The 21,310-nt window shown below is 31.2% G+C and overlaps 1 protein-coding gene across 1 annotated transcript in view; it reads right to left on the bottom strand.

Annotated features, from left to right (window-relative positions):
- The window catches only part of LOC148617922 (leucine-rich repeat and coiled-coil domain-containing protein 1-like), a 111,952-nt gene that overhangs the window by 23,367 nt on the left and 67,275 nt on the right, over positions 1–21,310 (bottom strand). Inside the window, exons 11-15 of the mRNA XM_088585596.1 lie at positions 20,366–20,465; positions 19,321–19,439; positions 18,523–18,657; positions 13,662–13,801; positions 8,743–8,859 (exon numbers count right to left, since the gene is read on the bottom strand). Coding sequence (XP_088441722.1) covers positions 8,743–8,859; positions 13,662–13,801; positions 18,523–18,657; positions 19,321–19,439; positions 20,366–20,465 — 611 coding nt within the window. The remainder of the gene's footprint in view (positions 1–8,742; positions 8,860–13,661; positions 13,802–18,522; positions 18,658–19,320; positions 19,440–20,365; positions 20,466–21,310) is intronic.

Here is a 21,310-nt window from a genome sequence, read left to right as displayed (position 1 = left end):
TTTCCCTGATACCATTCTTTACAGAATCCAGGTCAACCAAGGGAGATAATTTTTTGTCATTACCACTTATTTTGTTTATCCCATGAGAGTAGAATTCCAAATTTATCCTTTATTAACATAATTACTCCAACTTTGAGACAAAGTTCCTTTTCTGTTTAGACAGCTCGAACTACACAGGAAAAGGACATTGGAGAGTAATAAATTTTGGTATTGCAAAATTATCAAGTCATATGCATTACCCATGAGAGAATACTTTAAACTAATACAGCAAAATAATCCTTGCGATCAAAATTTCTTTCAATTTTGACAGGTTAATGAATCTAGTGGGGGAGAAAAAATACAGGGGAGAGTAATATATTTGGGTATTGTGTTAAAACTTTATACTAAAACAGAAACATAATCATGAAGTACAGTTTGTCTTCATATTGTTAGCGCTTCATTAACAAGTTTGGGACACGAAATGCAGAATTATCTAAAAAAAAACACATTCATCTCTTCCAAGTCATTGAACTTCATTAGTATTTCATTGTTGGAAAAGATTCAGTCTAGTATTTCTTCAAATATTTTTTGGAAATCAATGGTGGAATTGGAAGGTTTAACTGAAATAAAAATCTCTTATTTACTTAAAATTTTAATAATAAATTTACTAAACTAAAACTATACAATAGGTCTAGCAATGTTCTGAAAAGAATAATCTTAATAAACATGTATCATTCTCACAGCCAGTCAGGAAATAAAGATAAAATATATTGAAAAAAGACTATGCACTATGACTAAAATCAAAATGAATGGATACTTTCTCAGAGCAAAAAAGTGATTTTCTGAACAAGTCGTAAAGGCAATGATGTCTGGTAGTTTTCCAAGGACTACAATGATGCACAAAAGCCATGGTAATATCACTTATGATTCTATAAAGGCCATGATAAAGAATTATCATGACTTTTGTAGAAAAAAGGCCATGATAATTTCTTTATCATGCTCCAAAATGGTTTTTAGCTGACTATTAACAGAGGGCAACACTGGAGGTACAAACAAGAGGAAATCTTAGGATGAGGCACAAACAAGAGGAAATCTTAGGATGAGGTACAAACAAGAGGAAACCTTAGGATGAGGCACAAAGAAGAGGAAATCTCAGGATGAGGTACAAAGAAGAGGAAAACTTAGGATGAATCAATGCCACAATCACAAAATGGACAACATAGGAGGAATAAATCTTCAAAAAAACAGATCTGAAAATGTGGCTATACTTCAAAATCCAGGCAAAAAATAGGCTTAAGTTAACAATGCAAAAGTTTTGCAACCAACACATTTTTTGCTTGAGTTCCACCTTACAAATGTATAATTCCCCACTCACAACATCAAAAATGTTCATAGAGCACAAAAAATAGCTTTAAGTGGCCTTACGAGGCAATAAAGTCTGAGTACTTGCATATATATACAGAAAATAGTGACAGAATAAGTTAAAGAGCACCATTACCAAGCAACATTCACATCTATTACAAATTCTCATGAAATCTACCGCTATTCAAAAAGCAGCCATATGAACAGAGAAATGTTAAAATAAAATGTCATTTCCGATAAATATTGCGTCTTTTACTTACAAAACACTTAGACGTTCAATTTAGTCATGTAAATTACCCATAGAATTTGGCTTATGTTCATATGAGAGCTGAGTATCATTAATCAAACAACTGTTTTTATCTTGGCATTTTATAGGCTTGTTTCTTAAATGGGTTATTATTGTAATAGCTGAATGCTTAAGGGGGAAGTAGAATCATTTTTTTTTATAACAGGTTGATAATTTCATGGATTTAAAATAAAAAAAACTCATCCTCAAACATTGAAGAAGTTTTTATTTTCATGTAATTTAATTGTTGTTGTTATTAGTAGTCTTATTTTTTTTTCAAAGTAGAATATTTTTACCCATAAAGAATAACCTGTAAATATGAGATGTGTTTTATAAGGCCTGATTGATAAAATTTCACTTTACTGACTGTGTGTGGAGAAAAAGTTGGTGTCATTTCTTGTTCTAATTACCATATTCTAAATAGGTATTTCATAGAGCAAATAATTCAAGGTTCATTTTTCATAAAGATCAGTATAAAATCATGAAAGAAGAAGACCATCTTATCATTTTTCTCCAAGACTTCTCTCTCATCTTTCATTCACTGAGATAAGTCATCAAAGGGGTTCAAGCAAGTTCATATGTCCTCAATATCAAGAATTGATGAAAACTTGGCAGGGTTAACTAACAGAACTAAACTTATTTTACCATTTCCATCACATTTTCCATAAAATTACTTCACTAATTGACAGTAGACAGCATTAGGAAATCACAATAATTGATGAAAATTGAGAGTATAAAATGTTTGCACTCATGGGAGCCCAAAGCTCAAAACAGCGAGATTCCAACTGTCACTAATCAGAACTGTCTGTCAGAAATATACTATATGATCTAGAACATGAAACTGTTGAACAAGTTTTGACCACTCGCTTCATTTGTAACAATTATCCCATAATTTGAGTAACAACTAACTCATAATTTGAGTATAGATTCCTAATTGGAGGTTTTATGTGGAAGTTGATCTTGGCACCAGAACTTCCTGGGTTTGGAGTGGTACTAAGCTTTTATGGCCGACAACATTTCTGTGAATATTAAAAGGAATAAGCTGTTTTAATAATTTTGATTTACACATACAACACTAAATAATTATTTCACACAAGCAGAATTTAAAAACAAATTTGTAAAGAAAAATAAAGGAATTTCAAAATATAAAAATAATGCCTTGATGAATTTTACACTATAAAAGTTTACTCAGAGTGATCACTAGACCATCCAATAGTAATTTATGTAAATAGTTGTGCTCATCCTGTAAGAAAATTTGGCAAATGGTAGATAGATTCTTCTTTTTAAAAAAAAAATTTACTGTTGCAGTCCTTGAACCGATCCACACAACGATTTGCCGGATCGATGACCGCTGCCTGATAGATCGCTAACAGAACCATAACTGATGACCTTTGACCCATTTGATGACAGTTTTCTTATGTAAAATGACTGATGATCTGTTACGTACGAAACATATGTGAAATAAAAATATAAATTGATGTTTAAATCTATTGCATTATTTAAATATGTGTAAATTTGACAAAGAAAATTACGGAAACCATGATCTGAAACTGATCGGTGATTGATGACTGATTGCAATTTTTGTTACATGAATCAGTTCAGGTACTGTACAATATATAAACTAAATTACCCTCTTTATGAATTTTATGAAAAATACATGAATTGAATTTTGTTTTGTACTAATTTTATGAAAAATACATGTATTGAAGATTATTTCTATAACCTAAAATATCAGTCCTGAAAATACTGATTCTCTAGAAATCTTTCAACAAGTATTCAAATTGGATAAGTACAGGGACTGAATTTCAGAATTTTTTCCACTCGCTAAATTTAGCAAGTACTGAAAATTTACACTTGCTAAATTTGAGTTTTTTGGGTTATTTCTGGACTTAAAAATACCTTTATTACATATAAAATTCCACTATCACAGTTTAGCAGGTGGAAATCATTGAATTTCAACTTGCATTTAGCAAGTATTTCCCCTTAAATTTGATCACTGAAAGTATTCCTTTGATAGCAGCAGAATACTTTAACAACCCTTGGTATAGAACTGATCAATAATGCAGCTAGAAATGTAAGTCAAGAATTCAAGGGTTACTAATCTCCACAAATTATATACTGTAAATTCAGAAATTACTGTGTTTTTAAAAGAGCAGAAAATGTGTTAGGGATGTATTCCTAATGATTAAAAGTAACACCAATATAAAAAAGGAATTAAATCTGGAAAAACTTTAATTACAGTTTGGACTAAACATCAGCAACTTACTATTTATTGTAGAAAGAGTAATCAAGGGAACCAAGGTTATAGCGGTAATCAAAGGAATGTAATCCAGGGACAAAACCAGACATGGAAAACAGACATACACAACAAAGAACATGAAGTAACTAAAATCATACATACAAAGTAACAAAAGCAAATGAGCATCACGGACTCCACTAAAAACTGGGAGCATGGACCAGGTGCACTGGTAAGGTAAGCGTCCTCTGCGTTTTTAGGAATACCCACTGAGTTGGACATAAAAAGTCAAGTCCAGGGTAGACAAAAGAGGAAAGAAAAACTATGACCGGTTGAAAAAATCAGTTTTCATGGTGCAGATGGACACACCATAATGATCAAAGAGTTCATGATGAATAAATCAGTTTTTCATGGCGCAGATGAATACACCATAATGATTTACGAGTTCATGATGAATAAATCAGTTTTCATGGTGCAGATGGACACACCGTAATGATCCACAAGTTCATGATGAATAAATCAGTTTTTCATGGTGCAGATGGATACAATGTAATGATTTACGAGTTCATGATGAATAAATCAGTTTTCATGGTGCAGATGGATACACCATAACGATCCACGAGTTCATGATGAACAAATCAGTTTTCATGGTGCAGATGGACACACTGTAACGATCCATTAGTTCATGGTGCAGATGGACACACCATAAAGATCCACCAGTTCATGGTTCAGGTGGGTACACCGTAACAATCCATGAGTTCATGGAGCATATGGATGGACACCATAACGATCCACCAGTTCATGATTCTGAAACATGAATGGCTCTTTCTGCCTGAAGTGACGTATATCAGAAATGATGTAAGCAGTATGAAGTATGAAGTCAAATTTTATTTGAGTACCATTAGCTCTGTTTCAAAAGGCACAACCTAAAATCGAATAATCTGTATGCAAAGAATTTCTGAAAATACAGTATTTTATCTGCATACAAAAATAACAATTCAATATGGGTTCCTTTTAGTCTGGGATAGTGTTAAAAAAATATCATACTTTCTAATTTCCCTTTGAATAATTTGACACTAAATAAATTGTGTCTGAAGGATAGAAATGTCTGATTTCAACTACATAGTTATAGGTTGCAGACATAGCATACTTTCTTTCTAAAATTGGAGAAAAAAATGTTTGCATGAAATCTTGATTTTTCACAATAATTAAATATAAATAATAAAATCCCTAAGCTATTATGTGCCTAATCCTCGAAATAAATCATTTTGTTCATACCCAACAACCCAAGATCTGCCATGAGCCTACAACATCAATGATTTCAACCTGTCACTCTGGTCAACAGGAAATTGGATTGTAATCAAGACACAGATGGTATATCCACATCTGGTTGAAGCTTCATATCAAATTTCAAATCATTCCAATGAATGGATTTCAAGTTTTAGGTAACAAAAATTATGGGAAAGATAAATGTACAACAAGGAATTATTTTATATAGAGGGCATTATCATGATAAATTGACTGCCAAAAGAATAGTGATATTACATGAAATGTTGATAGTGCTTTGAGTCACAAATTTTTTTTTTTTTTAAATCAATTAATTCTTACAATTTTGATTAAAAAACAGATGATTTATCAAAACAATACCCAACACTACCATTTATAATAATAAGCAATAATTTACTTTTGGGTGATAAGAGTCTTTTTCTAATACTTCCTGAAAGAAATGGGTCAATAAAAAAGTATCTGTTGCCCATATTGGTTGATCATTCTAATAGTAAAGATATTTCAATTTGACTGGCATAAACTGTCAAGCAGCGGTGGTGTTTTGAATAATATAGAGACTTAAACAATTTATCTAATTTTGATAAAAAACAACAAAACAGGTTTAGCGAGTTCAATCTATTCCCAATGGTCTCATTATATTAGATTATATTGTTGACATAGAAATGAAGAATATCGGCTTCAGAGTAAATTACAGTAAAAAATGAATGATGACAATTTCCAAGGATTTTCAAGGTTATTCCAATGTTGACTTTCCAACAAGTATACAGAACTATACCAGTTAACCATTGGGACATATTGTGGGAGATTATCCCCCAAAGACACTTGTCTCATGTGAAAGATTTTTATGTAAAAGCAAATTTTTTTGGTAAAAATTCAATTATAAAGTATTTTTCACAGAAAATATAGTAATATTAACCATAAACCTATCACAAATCATACATTTTTATGTTAGAGATTCTGAATTTTTCTTAGATTGTATGGGACAGTTAACAGGTATGCATATACCATTTTTATGTTCAGTTTAGACAAGTGTTTGGATTACTCAGGTCCAAAATACATTTAAACTGACACAAAAAAGTTTAAAAAAATGTTTGGTTTTGACTGGATTCCATTTTATATCAGATTTCAGTTAATACTGGTTTCAATGAATCATCTTTAGAATGGAATAACTTTTGGATATGCTCATCTTTCTCCCAACTTTTTCGCCCAATAGCTGAACAGACCAAGATAAAACATGAAAATGCGACTTCGTGCACAGAAAAAAATTACCATACAAATGATTCATACACAATTGAATCTGTGATGATGTGGGTGGTAGTTAACATTTATCTCCCTACCTACTTCTTCTATATACTGACTTTCAGTTACATAGGGAATAATCGTATATCATAAGATGGAATCCACCTCTGTGCCTCCCACCTCTATATAAATGAATTCTAACGAAAATTTGATTAAACATCAAAATTCTAACCCACATTCTTCTTAATTTCATAATCCTATTATCTAAGACTATTTATCAAGAAGATCTTATTTTGTTTTTTTTTAATTGTGTGTGTGTGTGTTTGTGGGGGGGGGGGTTAGAGGTAGGAATAAGTGTAAATTGCCTAATCCTGGCAATTGAAAAAAAAAAAAACAGATATAGTGTAACAACAAATGCACAAATATAAAACATAGAAAATACTGTCAGGGATCACCAAAAGGTCTTCAACAAGTGTATACACACCTTCAGTGGTCACCAAAAGGTCTTCAACAAGTGTATACACACCTTAAAGTAAGCACTGAAAGGCCCAAAAAACTATAGTTATAAAATCCATGATAACAGAATGATGACAATTCTTCAAAATCAAATTAAAAAGTAAAATAACTACATAAAGACACATTAATGACTAATATCTCCTGACTAGGTTTGTCAAACTATTTTTATAAGGCCTTAACCATCCCCTTTAATGTAAGGTAAAAAATGAACGGAAACAACAAAAACAAAATTCACTCAATAATACATCCAAATCTCTCCATGAAATATCTTACGTAAGCCATATAGAACAAATAAATAAGAACGCTCACAGTTACTGAAAGCAAGCTCAGAATATAATAAAGAATGACAAAATACAATCAAAACTACCAGCATTAGAAATAAACGGTCACTACAAGTGGACTGGATTTGTAGTAACAAGTATTAAAGGAAGGATAAACTCTGCCACCACATTTGTATTAACCAAAAACAGGCCAAAAACAGGTCTTACTGTACTTTCTCCTCTTTTCTACATGACATTTCAATATATCAACACATATAAAGATTTTAAGTCTTGTAATTTTCATATCATAAATTTAATTCAAGATGAGGTAGTTTGTAATTAAAAATATAATTGTTGTCTTGAACAATGTGTTTTAAATTACAAACAAGAAAAATTGCAATTGATGTATTTACTGAAAACAAAATCTAAGTCAATTGAATCTGCTTGAAGCCAGAAAAATGTAAAAGAAACCTGGAAAAGAATCTTCTAATTTCAAGAAAAGCTTGAAGCTTTCAAACTGTATTAAGAAACATTCAAGATCATTTAGAAGTATTTCAAAAGAGTCAAATTACTCAATTCTTATTTCAAATAACACACAGACTTCCTTTTCCATGTATTTTGTGTAAACTACCGTATTCGTTAGATTTCTTTACAACAATTTACAGCCTTTAGTATAGATACCACAGGGTAAAAATACATCACCCTTTTTCAGCCCAATGATTAAATAAGCAGGATAATTAAATTCTTGCAGGAGGTTTCTAACTGTTTGATATTTTCTCAACTTTTCTATTTATGTCATGGTAATTTCATTTCAGAAAAAAAACAGGCTTTCTGATTGGATAAAAAAATTAGTCTATCATTACATACATGAAGATAAAATTTTGTTACATGACTGTGATGTCATCAACATTTCTTCATGAGCTACTTGTTAAAATTAATAAAAAAATTAACTCCTAAGGAATGTATGTTATATTTTTATCTGTATTTCAAATACAAAGGTGTTTACCCTTGAAAATTCTAAATTGGGAGATCTCTCTCTCTTGAAGATTTTCAAAAGTGAGAGATTTCCCAAGGTTTTTTTCATGACATGTTTTATATTTAGCAACAGACCTTATTTTGACTTAAATCCACTAAGACTTTATTCTGACAATTTCTAGCAACATTCCCTCCCCAGAAAGATGACACACAATGTTTCCCTGACGTACAATGACAGCAAATTAATGGTCTTCAAGGTCAATTTGTTTTGACAAGAACTGAAGTAATTGTTTTAACCATTTTAAGCTGTAAATTCAAATAAGACAGGAGAAATTCCCAAATATGGCTAAATCTCCTTCTTTGTCTCTGGCTGCTTGGGCATGTAGGCAGGAGATTGTTGAATCATTTCATAAATTCAAACGGAGGCTCTTGTCAAAAGTGGGAAATTTAACACTTATGGAAACACCCTAAATACCAGAGGTGCACACTTGAATATAACCTGCTTCAGCCAATAATCTCCATATGCATAACAAGCATCTTAATAAAGTTCATCAATTTGCTAAGAATTTCATACTGTCTAATTTTATGATAAATGTACTCACTTTTCCTGTTGACCTTTTAACTCTCTGGTGTAATCCTGATTTGACCTTTTGACCTCAACATCTATGAGCTCTTTTAATTCTTGACTGTCAGGGGAGTACCGTTTTTTAAGATCCTCTCTGTGTGGGTGAAAAATCAAGAAAATAAATAATCATGAATGTAAGCCATATTAAAGGTCAATATAACAAATCAATTGTAAATATGGATAGTAAATTGATGAAAACTTGTGTAATATTCTGAAAATGTGAGAGAGTATTTGTTAAGCTTAATATTTAGGGTGTTCAAGCTAGAATCAAATATTTTACTTTTTTCCAGAATTTATTGTCCAAAAAAGAAAAAAATTATGTCAGATCTGATCGATCAAACTGAAATTTGAACTTGATCTGTACCTTATGATACTAAGTAAACATTCAAACTTTGACAATGATCCTTGGATATCGACACAGAAAAAAAAAGATCCTTAGTTACAGTAATGTCAGCCATGTTTGTGTACAATATCTACAACATGAACATTAAAAATTTACACTGCTGGAAAAAATGTCTCCATTGACCCTTTAAAAGGTCAACCCAATCATCATGCACTGTTAGAACGTATGCTAATATTTCGATTGAAATATCCCAGAATTGAACTTTCATTACAATTTTGATCTTGCTTCCTACCATATATATTGGCAAAGTGCTCATTACTACTTGTTTTGAATAGAAGCACTGCTTTGTTATTAAAAAAAAACCACATTTTTTTGGCAGATGTAATAATAATGTGGCTGACTCAGAAACTACTGTAAAAATTATGACAGGGATTGTTATCTCAATGATAAAAACTTGCATTGGAAATTTATGACATCAATGATGCAAGTTTTCTAGATGACAAAACATTAAAATGGCATTTTATTGTTGAAAATATAGTTTTAGTATTAAAAATTCAACATTCAACCCAACTTTGAGATTTTATCAAAAATAAGTAAAACAAGATAACGAAACTTAAATGACTCTTTCCTATCCTATTTTACTTTGATAGAAAGATGATTAACTGGAAGAAACATCCTATCCTATATATCTCTGACCTTAAAAGAACCCTTAAATCTATTTCCAATACCAATTAATAGATTTAGAATTCTGTTAAAAACTACCAGGAGAAAACATTCATAAACACTTTATACCACAAACGAACCTAACATAATAGTAATAAAATACACACTTTATACCAATAACTCAGTGTTTTCTATAATCTTCTTATGAAGTCACTAGTCTGGAATATTATTGGAAATAATGATCTGGCTGGGATGAAATATACCTAAAGATACTGTGAGTAAGCTAAACTAAAGAATATCCCCAACTTCAAACTGAGTTAAGTGTTAGACCATTAATTTCAATTATTTCCCTTACAGTCTTCCAGTAATAGTTACATCACACACAATGACACATCTATAAACAATGTCTAATCTTCCTATAAAATTTCATCAAAATCCTTGAGGGGTTCAGGTGTTCTACTAATGTACTTATCACATAAAAAACCTTAAATTGGATAAAATTATCTCCCTTTAGAGTCTTCCAATAATAATGATATACCTTCATGAACATCTACAAATGATGCCCAACCTTCTTTTGAAAGCATGAATTGTACAATATTAACAGTGTTGTTTGACTTATTTCCCCATATACATTGGAATCTTTGCTTATAGAACCCTCTTTCCAAGTCTAAAATGTTATAATAATCCTTTGAGGGGTTTAGGAGATATTGCATTTACAAGAAATGTGGAAAGACAAAGATATAAACAGAGATACAGGGTTATTCCTTGATACCCTAAAAAACTCGTAAATGGTAAAATAAAACTTTGAAGGACCAACTCCTCAGTCTCATGCTAAGCTTATATCCAATATTAAAAAGCCTGCCTTACTCTTATATGGATGACCATTGAACCATATTTATCCACAGAGTGGGAGATAAACCAGATCTTAATCTATAAATGGTGAACAGACAAATTAAATAAATCAACAAAAAAATTATAGCCTTTTCAACAAAGGAAATAATACTGGTGGGACAATTACACCAAATGAATGGCCATTGATGAACGCGCGAATACAACTGTTAGTCAATGAAGTTTTGATAGAAAGCAAGTAAAAGAATCTTATTTAATTTAATGATATTAATAAATTCAATGACATTTTTTTTCCAAATACAACTCATATCAACCATACTAACATTAATGCACTCAGTAAATTAAGTTACAGAGAGGAAAATTGTACGCTTCAGGTAATAAATCTGATCTTGATTTAATGGAAATCACCTGATGAATTTCCTTAGGTAGTTACCTGGATAACTGAGAAGGAGACTTGAACTTTCTATCATTCCACAGGTATTTAAATTTATGTCCATTAGAAAGTTTAAATCTCCTTATTAACTGTCATTTAATCCAGGGAATTCCAACTTCATCCTCTGAACATAATCATTGTATGCACTGTAGTTCTATGAAGAAGGGTTCAAATGAATATGGGGGAATTGATCGAATAATGTACAATTCATGCTTTCAAAATAATCAGTTTACCATCATTATACAACAACCTTAGTGATCTGATTCCAAAACTGTAATTCAGGTGGATTATATTCTCTATGGGACTACTGAAAGTTACTCCTGCACTAAAAGTTCTAACAAAAATGCAAAAATCACAGATCTGTTTATAGTGATTTTTGTACCAAAATATTAAGCACTTCATAATTTTGACATTTAAGCATTATATATGCCTGTAGTTAACTTGAACTTATTATTTAAAAGTTCTGCTGAATGGACCCAAACTCTGCGATATTTATTCTGCATTTACATTAATTTGACTGTAGACATGTACCCTAATACCCTACAACAGAGATAAGATGTTCAAATTTCAAAGCAATCATTTAGACTAGACTGTTATGGTTATTTTACTGATAACTTTTTGACCAGACTGGTCACTAACCTCGCCTTAATCTCTTGCAGCAACAGTAAAAAAATTAACGAGAAGAAATAATCTGGTAGGTCTACAATTTCTGGTATGATTTCCTTTTTAGGCCAATCCAAAGTCATTACACTACATCTATATGAGAGCAAAACTATTTCCTTGTAGTATGTGAATAAAATATTTCCTTCTATTTTCATCACAGTTTGGTGCTTCGTAGAAAATTGAGACATTTTTTTCCGCCATAAACAGGGGCGGGTCCAGGTGAGGGCGTAATGGGTGTACGATGAAGAAAAAAAAAAATCTGTCTTAGTCTGCTAAACATTGTATTGAATATGGCAATTTACAATATTCATTCATTAAACATGTCATAATTTGGTTTCCTTTTGTACTGGTTATCATAATTACGCCTCCCCTCCATAAAATCCTGAATCCACCCCTGATAACAAATTCCTGTAAGACTTTTTAACAATTTTTAGTATAACAAAAAGTAATGAACTATACATTTTTCTTGATGCCAGTGGAAGATATATATAATTCGCATTGACAATATGCTTTCATCAAATCTCATGCTAAACTTTTAAAACTGTTCTCTAGTAAGGAAAACATAAATATTCCTTTTAGGTCCTAACTACAGAGCTTATCATGTAAAGTAGTAAAACCTGTCTAAGCTGGAACTCTGAATAATTGGATAACCTGCCTAAACCAAACAATGAATAATTGAATACCCTGTCTTAACCAAACCATGAATAATTGGATAACCTGTCTAATAAAATCATGAATAATTGGATAACCTGTCTAATCAAACCATGAATAATTGGATAACTGGATAACCTGTCTAATCAAACCATGAATAATTGGATAAGCTGCCTGAATTGGAAGCCTGAATTACTGTTAAACCTGTCTAAACTGGGCACTTTTTAGTCCTGTTTACATAAATCGATTAAAATGTATTTTGAACCTTGGTAAAGTGAACACCTCTTTAAACCAAACAAAATTTACAGTAAAACTATCGAAGTTTTCAACCATTTCATTTATACTTTTAAAAACAAATTAATTGTAGAAAAGTTTATTATAAAATACTATTTTTTTATTCTTCAAATCTTAAATTTAAAATCTAATGGTTATATGAACTTCAAATTTCAGGGCTCAAATAATTACTGCTATACAAAATAAAATTCTAAAGGACAAAAGACATTTTTTTTCTGGCCTAATTTTTCAATCTTTTACCAAACCAACCATTGTCACAAAAGGAAAACAAATAACAAAAACAAATATTTTCTTTGGCCTAGTCTAATGAACGCCAACGCAAGTAAATTAATAGACAGATTGAAACTTTGAATGAATAGATCCGTGGGCATCATCAGAATTCTTTCATTTAATAGATGTATACTCACATGAAAGGATTCGCCAAGCTTAATTTTCAAAGTACATTAAAAGTTATTTATAAGAAATTGCAAAACCTTCAGAATCTGACTTTTAAAATTTATTTCTTCAGATTTCAAAAGTTCATACGAGCTATTGAAATAAATCCATTCTTATATGTAATTTTTATTATCTTTAATGAATTGCCTTTTGTTGAAGATGGAAAAATTGCTTTTTATCTGTGCATGATGACCTGTTATTACAAACTAAATATATGGAGCAAAAACCAAGGAAGGCTGTTTGCAATTATTTGTAGACCCCAATCTGGGTCCCTAAAAATAGAACCCCAATCCCCTAAAAAACTAAACCTAAAACAGTTCAAAGTACACAGACTGGAAATTAAACAAAAAACTATTTTCAGAAATGAAAAAAGTGAACGGTCTATCAGGTATCATCAACAAAATTATGTCGCCATGATAATTCATAGGTAGTTCCAGAGAAACCTGTAACAAAATAAATGTGGACTAATGAATGGATAATCAGATAGACAGACAGACAGACAGACACCATGATCACTATAAACCTGTTGAACAGCAAGGGACATAACTGTGAGCTGTATATGAACCTGTGTTGTTGTTCCCTGTTTGCTAACAAGTCTTGTAGTTGATGTATTTGAGTTTTTTGTTTTTCAACCATACTTCGTAACATTTCAGCCTCTCTCTGTAAAGCTGCTGACTTCATATTAGCTTCATTGACCTTCTTTTGCTGTAAAAAAAGACATTAATACACAAGAATAGTGACCAGAAAAAAGTTGAAAGTATTAAGTACTTCTCTGTCTAAAAATAGGGCAAAATGTATATAAGGTGTGGCATGTGAAGGAAAAAAATGCAGAGATTTTATTGCATTAACCAATTAATTATACCTGACCACAACCAGAAATAACCATCAAAGTGTTTGTAAAATTTGTCTTTTTAAGATATTGATAGGTCAATTAAGTTGAAATGCACTATGGAAAAATGGCGGGAAAATTTTCCTGCACTCTTCCCCAATATAAGCAGTCAAAAAATATCTACTTCACAGATGCTTCCAGCAAAACTTAAATAGCTTTTTGGTTATTTTCTATATGTACTGAATATAATAGGAAAAAGTGACTAACTTGGGGCGAATGATGTGCCACCCATTGCCTGATTCTTACACAGAAAGGTACTTAAATCAACTGTAAGTTTCAACATGATAATACATTTTCCTACTGTACTGTCACAACTTAAAAATATTTTAAAAATATGGCTTTCATAAAAATTCAACAACTGTTCACTAAAAGGTTACCCCTGTATCTAGTACAATCTCATTTTAAAGAGAAGTTATCTGCAGGATTTATGCATAGAAATGAAATGGATGGATAAGATCATGTCAAACTCCCTCTTTTTCCACTCCCCTAAAAACATTAACATTGTTGGTTGAACTTAAATATCAATTGCTCTAATTAATCAATCAAATTAGTAAACGTTGACTTTTCAAAGGCAAATCACAAATCTTAAACTTATTATCCAATGATTTGGTACTCAGTGACTTGAAAGAACTTCATCAAAAAACGAAAATTAGAATGAACAAATTGAGCACTCTACATTAATCCTTAGAGAGATTGCATAACGTTTCTCTCCAAATCTGACGTTGAAGGATTGGGAGTCTTAAGCCATTCTTTTTGCGTAACTATGATGCAATTACAATGAGGAAACGAAGTGAAGACGCAGCAAAGAACAAAAATCCATTAAGTACTTTTATATTTTCTACATAAAAGAATTTATATTTTCATTCATCTAGTTAACAACAAAGATGTTAAAAATGTTCACGCTTTCTTACAACTTGACTTATTTTTTCTAAAAGGCTATTGAAACCAGCAAGTACAGTTATCTTATATAGTTCAACAATTCTGAATCAATGAAAGCAATATAAAGGAGACAATGTTTACATCCTTACAGTGCAATAATCTCCCATTGCACATGTGCCAAAACTCTAGAGATATAAAAACAAACCTAACCAAATGAGTTTCCATTACATTGTTCAACAATTCAGTTTCCTTGACTTCTCATATTGAAAAATAAAATTGGCAACATTATTCCCCTAAGTGTCAGTCCCTGTAAGAATCAGGCAGTATGTGAAACATGGTAAGAAAAATCCATCATTTTGAAAATGTAATTTGACTATTTACACCATAAGAATCAAGAAAAAAAAGACAAGGTTTTCCATGCTGATGCATTGAGATACAATTTCATTGAAATGCACTGAAAATGAACATTTTAAGGGCCAACTCTGTCAAAAACCTAATTTTTCTAAGATGCTATTGAAAAATTTCTGAGCAAATCCAATGATGCAGAGATCAAATAATAGTCTTTTCAAATAGAGAAAGCATCCTTGAGTGATATTATATTGTCAGATTGGTGGGGTTTTGACTTGCATGTTTCTAATTTTCCTCATTTTGCCTGATTTTTATAAATACTTACACTTAATAACTTAAAGGCTAATCAAAATAAATTGGTAGTTTACTGTAAGGCCAAAAAACAAATACGTCTGTTTCGGGTTTCCCGACCAACACTAATTTTTTCTCCCAAACCTAATACATTTTTTCTCCAAAATTAACAAAATCGGTAATTTCTGCCAATTTCCGGTATAATACGGATCATTTCCGGTAAAACCGAAAGAACGTTTAAAACTAGGTCACAATAGCGTTTGAATAGGAGACTGATTTATATCACGTAAATCCAACCGTATTACTGATGATGAGCACAATGGAAGCCACGAGTATTGTGGTACTAAAATATAATAAATGATGTCACTCAAACTTTATAACAGCTAAGTTATTTTATTTTGGAATTTTTACAAAATTCTTTTAATTTTATGGACTTTTTAAATGAAAATAGTTAAAAAGTAAAAGCCTCTCATCCTGCCAAATATTTTTAACATATGTGGATGAGAATCTATTTACAGTTAACTTGATATGCCCTAAATAGCAACACGCAACAACAAAAATATTGCATCAAACACTTTAAAGTGTTAAACAGGACATCCATGTTGTTTTGACATAGTTGGTTTTTGTCAAACAATACTTAAATATTCTGTTCTTGATTAGAGTTCTTTAAACATTCTCCTAGATTTAAAGTGATTGTACATGAAATAATTAGATTTTTCTTGTGCAGGTTCAATTACAACTTAAACACATCACATTCAAGAGCCTTTTATCCCCCAGTCTTTGTCCAGTATCAGACTGATAGTTTTAGACTGATTGTTTTTAACAACTAAACATTAAAAGCCTTAAGGAGGTTTTAATTTTGAAGTCCAAAACACAAAACCAGACAAAATAATTAGACATAGAAGACACATAGAACAACACTGTGAAGAAACACATATTACAATCAGCAACATGAACTTGCATTAGTTCTAGAGTGAACTCAGCTGCTCAAGACAGGGTAGCAGTTTCTGCTTGTTGCCACTTATTTTACGGTACCCAACATACATTTGTACATCTATAATATACAGGTCAGACATTATTCATACTCAAGGTTTAATAAAACAAATGAATGAAACATTCTGATAACACTTTATTCATATAAATATGCATTTTTCACTTTGTCTTAAAAAAATACATCAATGAACAGAGAAATTTTTAACTTTTTAAAATATATTTGCAGGTAACGTTTTAAAATACAGTGTACTTATATATTGTTCAAAATTCCTACCAAAAATAAGTGTATTGTAATAAAAGACATGATTAATAGGTGTGTATGTTAAAAATTAACACTTTCTACTTAAAACCAAACACTTTCATGACTTAAACACGATGCAATTTTACAAATATAGGCTTTAGTCGAGAAAAAATAAAATGAAAAAAAAAAAAAAAAAAAAAAATGAAAATGCCTACCTACCTACCCTATTTTTGGGAGGAATGTAACCCTAAACAGACATTTTTTTTGGCCTAAACTATGAAATTTTGTGGCAGTTTTATTTTCAATCTAATTTTATTTTTTGTTACTTTCACAGTTAAACCTGTATTTGTCATAAACATGGTCTTCGAAAATCAAAAAAAGAACTATGAGAGGAGAAATAGAAAAAATTATAGCTGCATGGAAATAGACTGATGAAAAATAAAATGAAGAAGAAAAGATGGCAAAAAAAATCCCAAAAATCCATTTATAATCTATTCCAAATGGTGTCACCAAAATTTCAACAAAAATCCTACAAAACAAATCAAAAAGTTGATTTTCAGTCAATAAGAAGAAGCCTTCAAAAATCATGCTTGAACCTTTAAGAAAAAAGCACTTGAATAACTCATTTTTCTTACATGATCAATGTTATAGCATGATCATTCAAACTTTAATGCCGGTTCATTTTTTAAATTTCAAAAATACATCCTCAATTAAATGAATTTCCAAAGTGCATATGTTTATCATAGAGCACCCCATCATGTCAATTCTAAGTCAGTCACACTTTACCAAAGGCAACTTATTCAAGGAACCGAAGAGTAATTTGCAGCAATAAACTCCCTATGAGGAACTTAATCAAAATTGAAATATGTTTTTTTTGCTGAATACACAATATCCATCAACTAAGCCAAATGATTTTTCTTGAGCAATTTATTTTAAAAGGACCAGGTACATGAAGATTTTGTAAGTGAACCCTAGAAAAGAACCTTGTTTTTTCATTGGTTAAGTGTAACTGTTTGTAAGAAGCAGGCAAAAAGGGAAATATCAGAAACATGCAAGTCAAAATCCCACTGATTGGACAATTTAATTTCACTCAAGGATGCTTTCTTTATTTAAAGAGGGCATTATTTGATCTCTGCATCACTTGATATATTTCAATAGAATGTTAGAAAATGAGGTTTTTGGCAGAGTTATCTGCCCTTGAGATGTTTATTCTCAGTGCATTTTAATAAAGATATATCTCAATTTAACAAACCTTGTCTTTTTTCGTTGTTCCTGATGGTGCAAATGGTCAAATTACACTAACAAAATGAGTTTTTTCATATCATGTTTCACCCACTGCCTGATTCTTAAAGAGACTGACACTTAGGCTTCTACAATTGAGTACCCAGTCGAAAGTATACTGAAACCCTAAACAGTGGATCAAACAATCTGTCCAGTCCAATCCAGTTTTGAAAGGGACTAACGAGACAGGGCTTGTTTCAGTCTATTTATACTGATACTTAAGGGATTTATTTAGTTCTGAGTTTTTAGTGGAGACCTGATTGCTCATTTAATTTTGTTCCTTTGTAGGTATTATTTTGGTTATTTCAAGTTCTTTGTTGTGTGATTTCTATTTTGCCTGATTAGTCTTCATCCTTTGATTTCCACTTGAGTCTTGGTTCCCCAATTACTCTCTCTTATACTGAAAGAAAGCAAGATTTAAAACTCAACTGGCCCAAGGCTTTCAAACCTTTCATTGAACCTAGGCAAAATAGACCACACTCACTGCCTACACTAGAAGTATACCTCATGAGTTTGTTGTTGAAGTTTATCCCTCTCCATCTTAGCAGTAACCTCCTCTAAAGACTTCATACTCCTTTTGTAACTTGATTCTGTTTCCTTGGCAACCTCCAGCTGTCGGTTTAATGTTTTTACTTGATCCTTCAAAAAAATTTAAATGTAATGAACACAATCTAATTAATAGTAATATTCTGGCTTGGTGTTTGATTGAAGTGAATCTTATAAAAGGGTCACTGTACAATTAAAACAGACATAAAATGTAAAATTAGGGTATATTGAATGTAACCAAATAGAAGCCTGAAATAGCAATCTTCAACTTATGACCTCTACGATTCTACAGGCTTTATATTTGAGCAAGTTTAATCAAATTTACCAAGGTCAACACAGGTTATGTTGTTGAAACAAATTCTCATATGAAAAAAAAAAAAAAACCAAGCACACAGTTCTGATAATACATTGTATTGGTTTTCATATTTTTGATAAATGATAAAATTAACAATAACTGTATAAAATTCAAGTTTGCTATCTTCTTCTTGAAAAAAAATATCCCCCAGGATAAAGTTTACAAAGGTGTAACTACCACAAAATCCACAGAATATACACAACTATATAATCGGTCTGCACTACCTACACAAAAATTTGTGAAATTTGGTGCAGTAGTTTCAGATGATTTTCACTTACCAAAAGTGTAACAAACTGAAGAAAAAAACTTATGTATCCCCGCCATAGTAGGAGAAGACATTATGACACATAGACTGAAGATCAAAACAACCCATAGTAACTTTGTAGAATGGGATATTGTACCTTTAGATTATCAACCTCATCCTGCAACCTTAGTTTGACCTCTCTCTCGTTGGTGAGAGTTTGTTTCAGTCTGGAAGTGGCTTCTATGGCAGTATCCTTAATATCATCACCATCTTTGACTGTAATAAATAACATAACTATTACAAGATAATTAGAAAGAGTGAATACCTAAAAAATGACCACCAGTCACATAGTTATAGTGATGATTTTGAGAAACTTACTCCTTACACAAGTTTAATCTGCAAGCATGTTTAATTGTTATCACATTTAAATGGTGAATACAAATAGTTTTAAAATTTAAATTTATATGCAAATTTTCTCAAAAATACACAGGTAGTCATGTCTCCCTACCAGGATACTCAATGTTGATTCTGAGCTAAAAAGTCATCATTCTATCCCATACATGGCATGTACATTCACTGACTACCAGTTTAAGTAGAAGTCTTTGTAAGAATCATCAAATTTTGTAATATATGATACACCCAAAAAAAGTTACACATTTTAATTTTTGTAATTTAATTGCCTTATGGTTGTACATGATGAAATGTATAATTATTCATTCCAGTTGAAAATTCAATAGGTTCTATTGTATTTTAGTGTCATTTACAGAGATCACTTCCTTATATTTTATTTTTTAAATTCTACAATATATTGTATATAATTTATATCTCCTTAAACCGACTTTTATATGAAAAGACACATGCTAATTTCAAAATTCAAAGTGTGTAAGCTTTCCAATATTTTGCATGATTCTTTGCTGGAGTGCTGCTACTTAATGCCTTTGGAACGACTGGGCTTAACAGCAAACCCACACAACCCCCAGCGGTCAATTTCACAAAAAATAGTAGGTATAAAACAAACCATAAGTTCTGACATCACAATCCTATTTTCAGTTGTGATGTCATTACTTATGACTGTTTCTGAAACTGACACCAGGGCTATAGGAGAGCACACATCTATGGGAGACAACTGAGACAGTTGCCCACAAATGCTTGATATATAATAGTTTTCTCATGATGATGCTGTTATTTTGGTTGCAGATTACCTTTAGTTTGTAATTTCTTGATATGATCCACAAGTTTTACACTGGCTTGCTCAGCTTTCCATCGCCGTTCTCTTTCATCCTCTAATTCCTTCATTAAATTCTGGAAATGTACAATAAAGATATATAGAGTGCACATTGAATTTCCATATCACAAAAGTTTACTAAATGAGAGAAAAATAAAAGCTGAAAAAACTACATGATGATAAGGATAACCAACTTGTTTTAAATCTTATTAAGTAAATCAAACAGAATGTAAAGGTTTGCAAGACTGGTAAATTTATGGGAACCAGACAAGCAGATGGATAGACATAAACCATGACTAAGATCTTCTATTGTAACAAACTACAAACTTGGTCTTTACCTTTTGAATAAAAAAGTAAGTCTAAAATTGCCATAAGTATGACTAAAATAATCATGATGTTAGAGTGATAAGTGTAACATTTGACCTTGGGGTGCAGACTTTATGTAATAATTTCAGTTCTTTGGGGTTATTGCTTCATTATCTGTATAATAATGGTTTGACTCAAGGTAAAAGGTAGAAGTATTTAATAAGAAGAGTTATCAAAGTTGACTTGGGTGTTCCAGTGCAGCAGAATAAGTATAGTTTTGTTCTTGTATACATAGGCCACTGAGTGCAGACAATTATTGTAGATGTATGAGCTAGCTTGACCGAAATATGATCTTCCCATTGTGAGGAACCACGTTGTCAACTCTACTCCAAAGATTTTTAAAGCATTTTTTCATAATTTAATTTCAGAAGTAGCATGCTTTCTGATTGGATAAAAAATTTTGTCCATCATCCAATAGACCAAATTTTGCAATGTGGCTGTGATGTCAACAAACTTTTAAAATAATTTACTAGTTCAAATTTAATACAAAAATTAATTAAGTAGAAATGACAGTTATATTTTTTCAGTCTATTTGAAATAACATCAATGCCTGTGG

This window comes from Perna viridis, chromosome 5, assembly GCF_037379345.1.
Source record: "Perna viridis isolate PV_CMFRI_1.1 ecotype Kerala chromosome 5, ASM3737934v1, whole genome shotgun sequence".
Classification (NCBI taxonomy): domain Eukaryota; kingdom Metazoa; phylum Mollusca; class Bivalvia; order Mytilida; family Mytilidae; genus Perna; species Perna viridis.
This window is presented reverse-complemented; position numbering and strand designations above follow the sequence as displayed.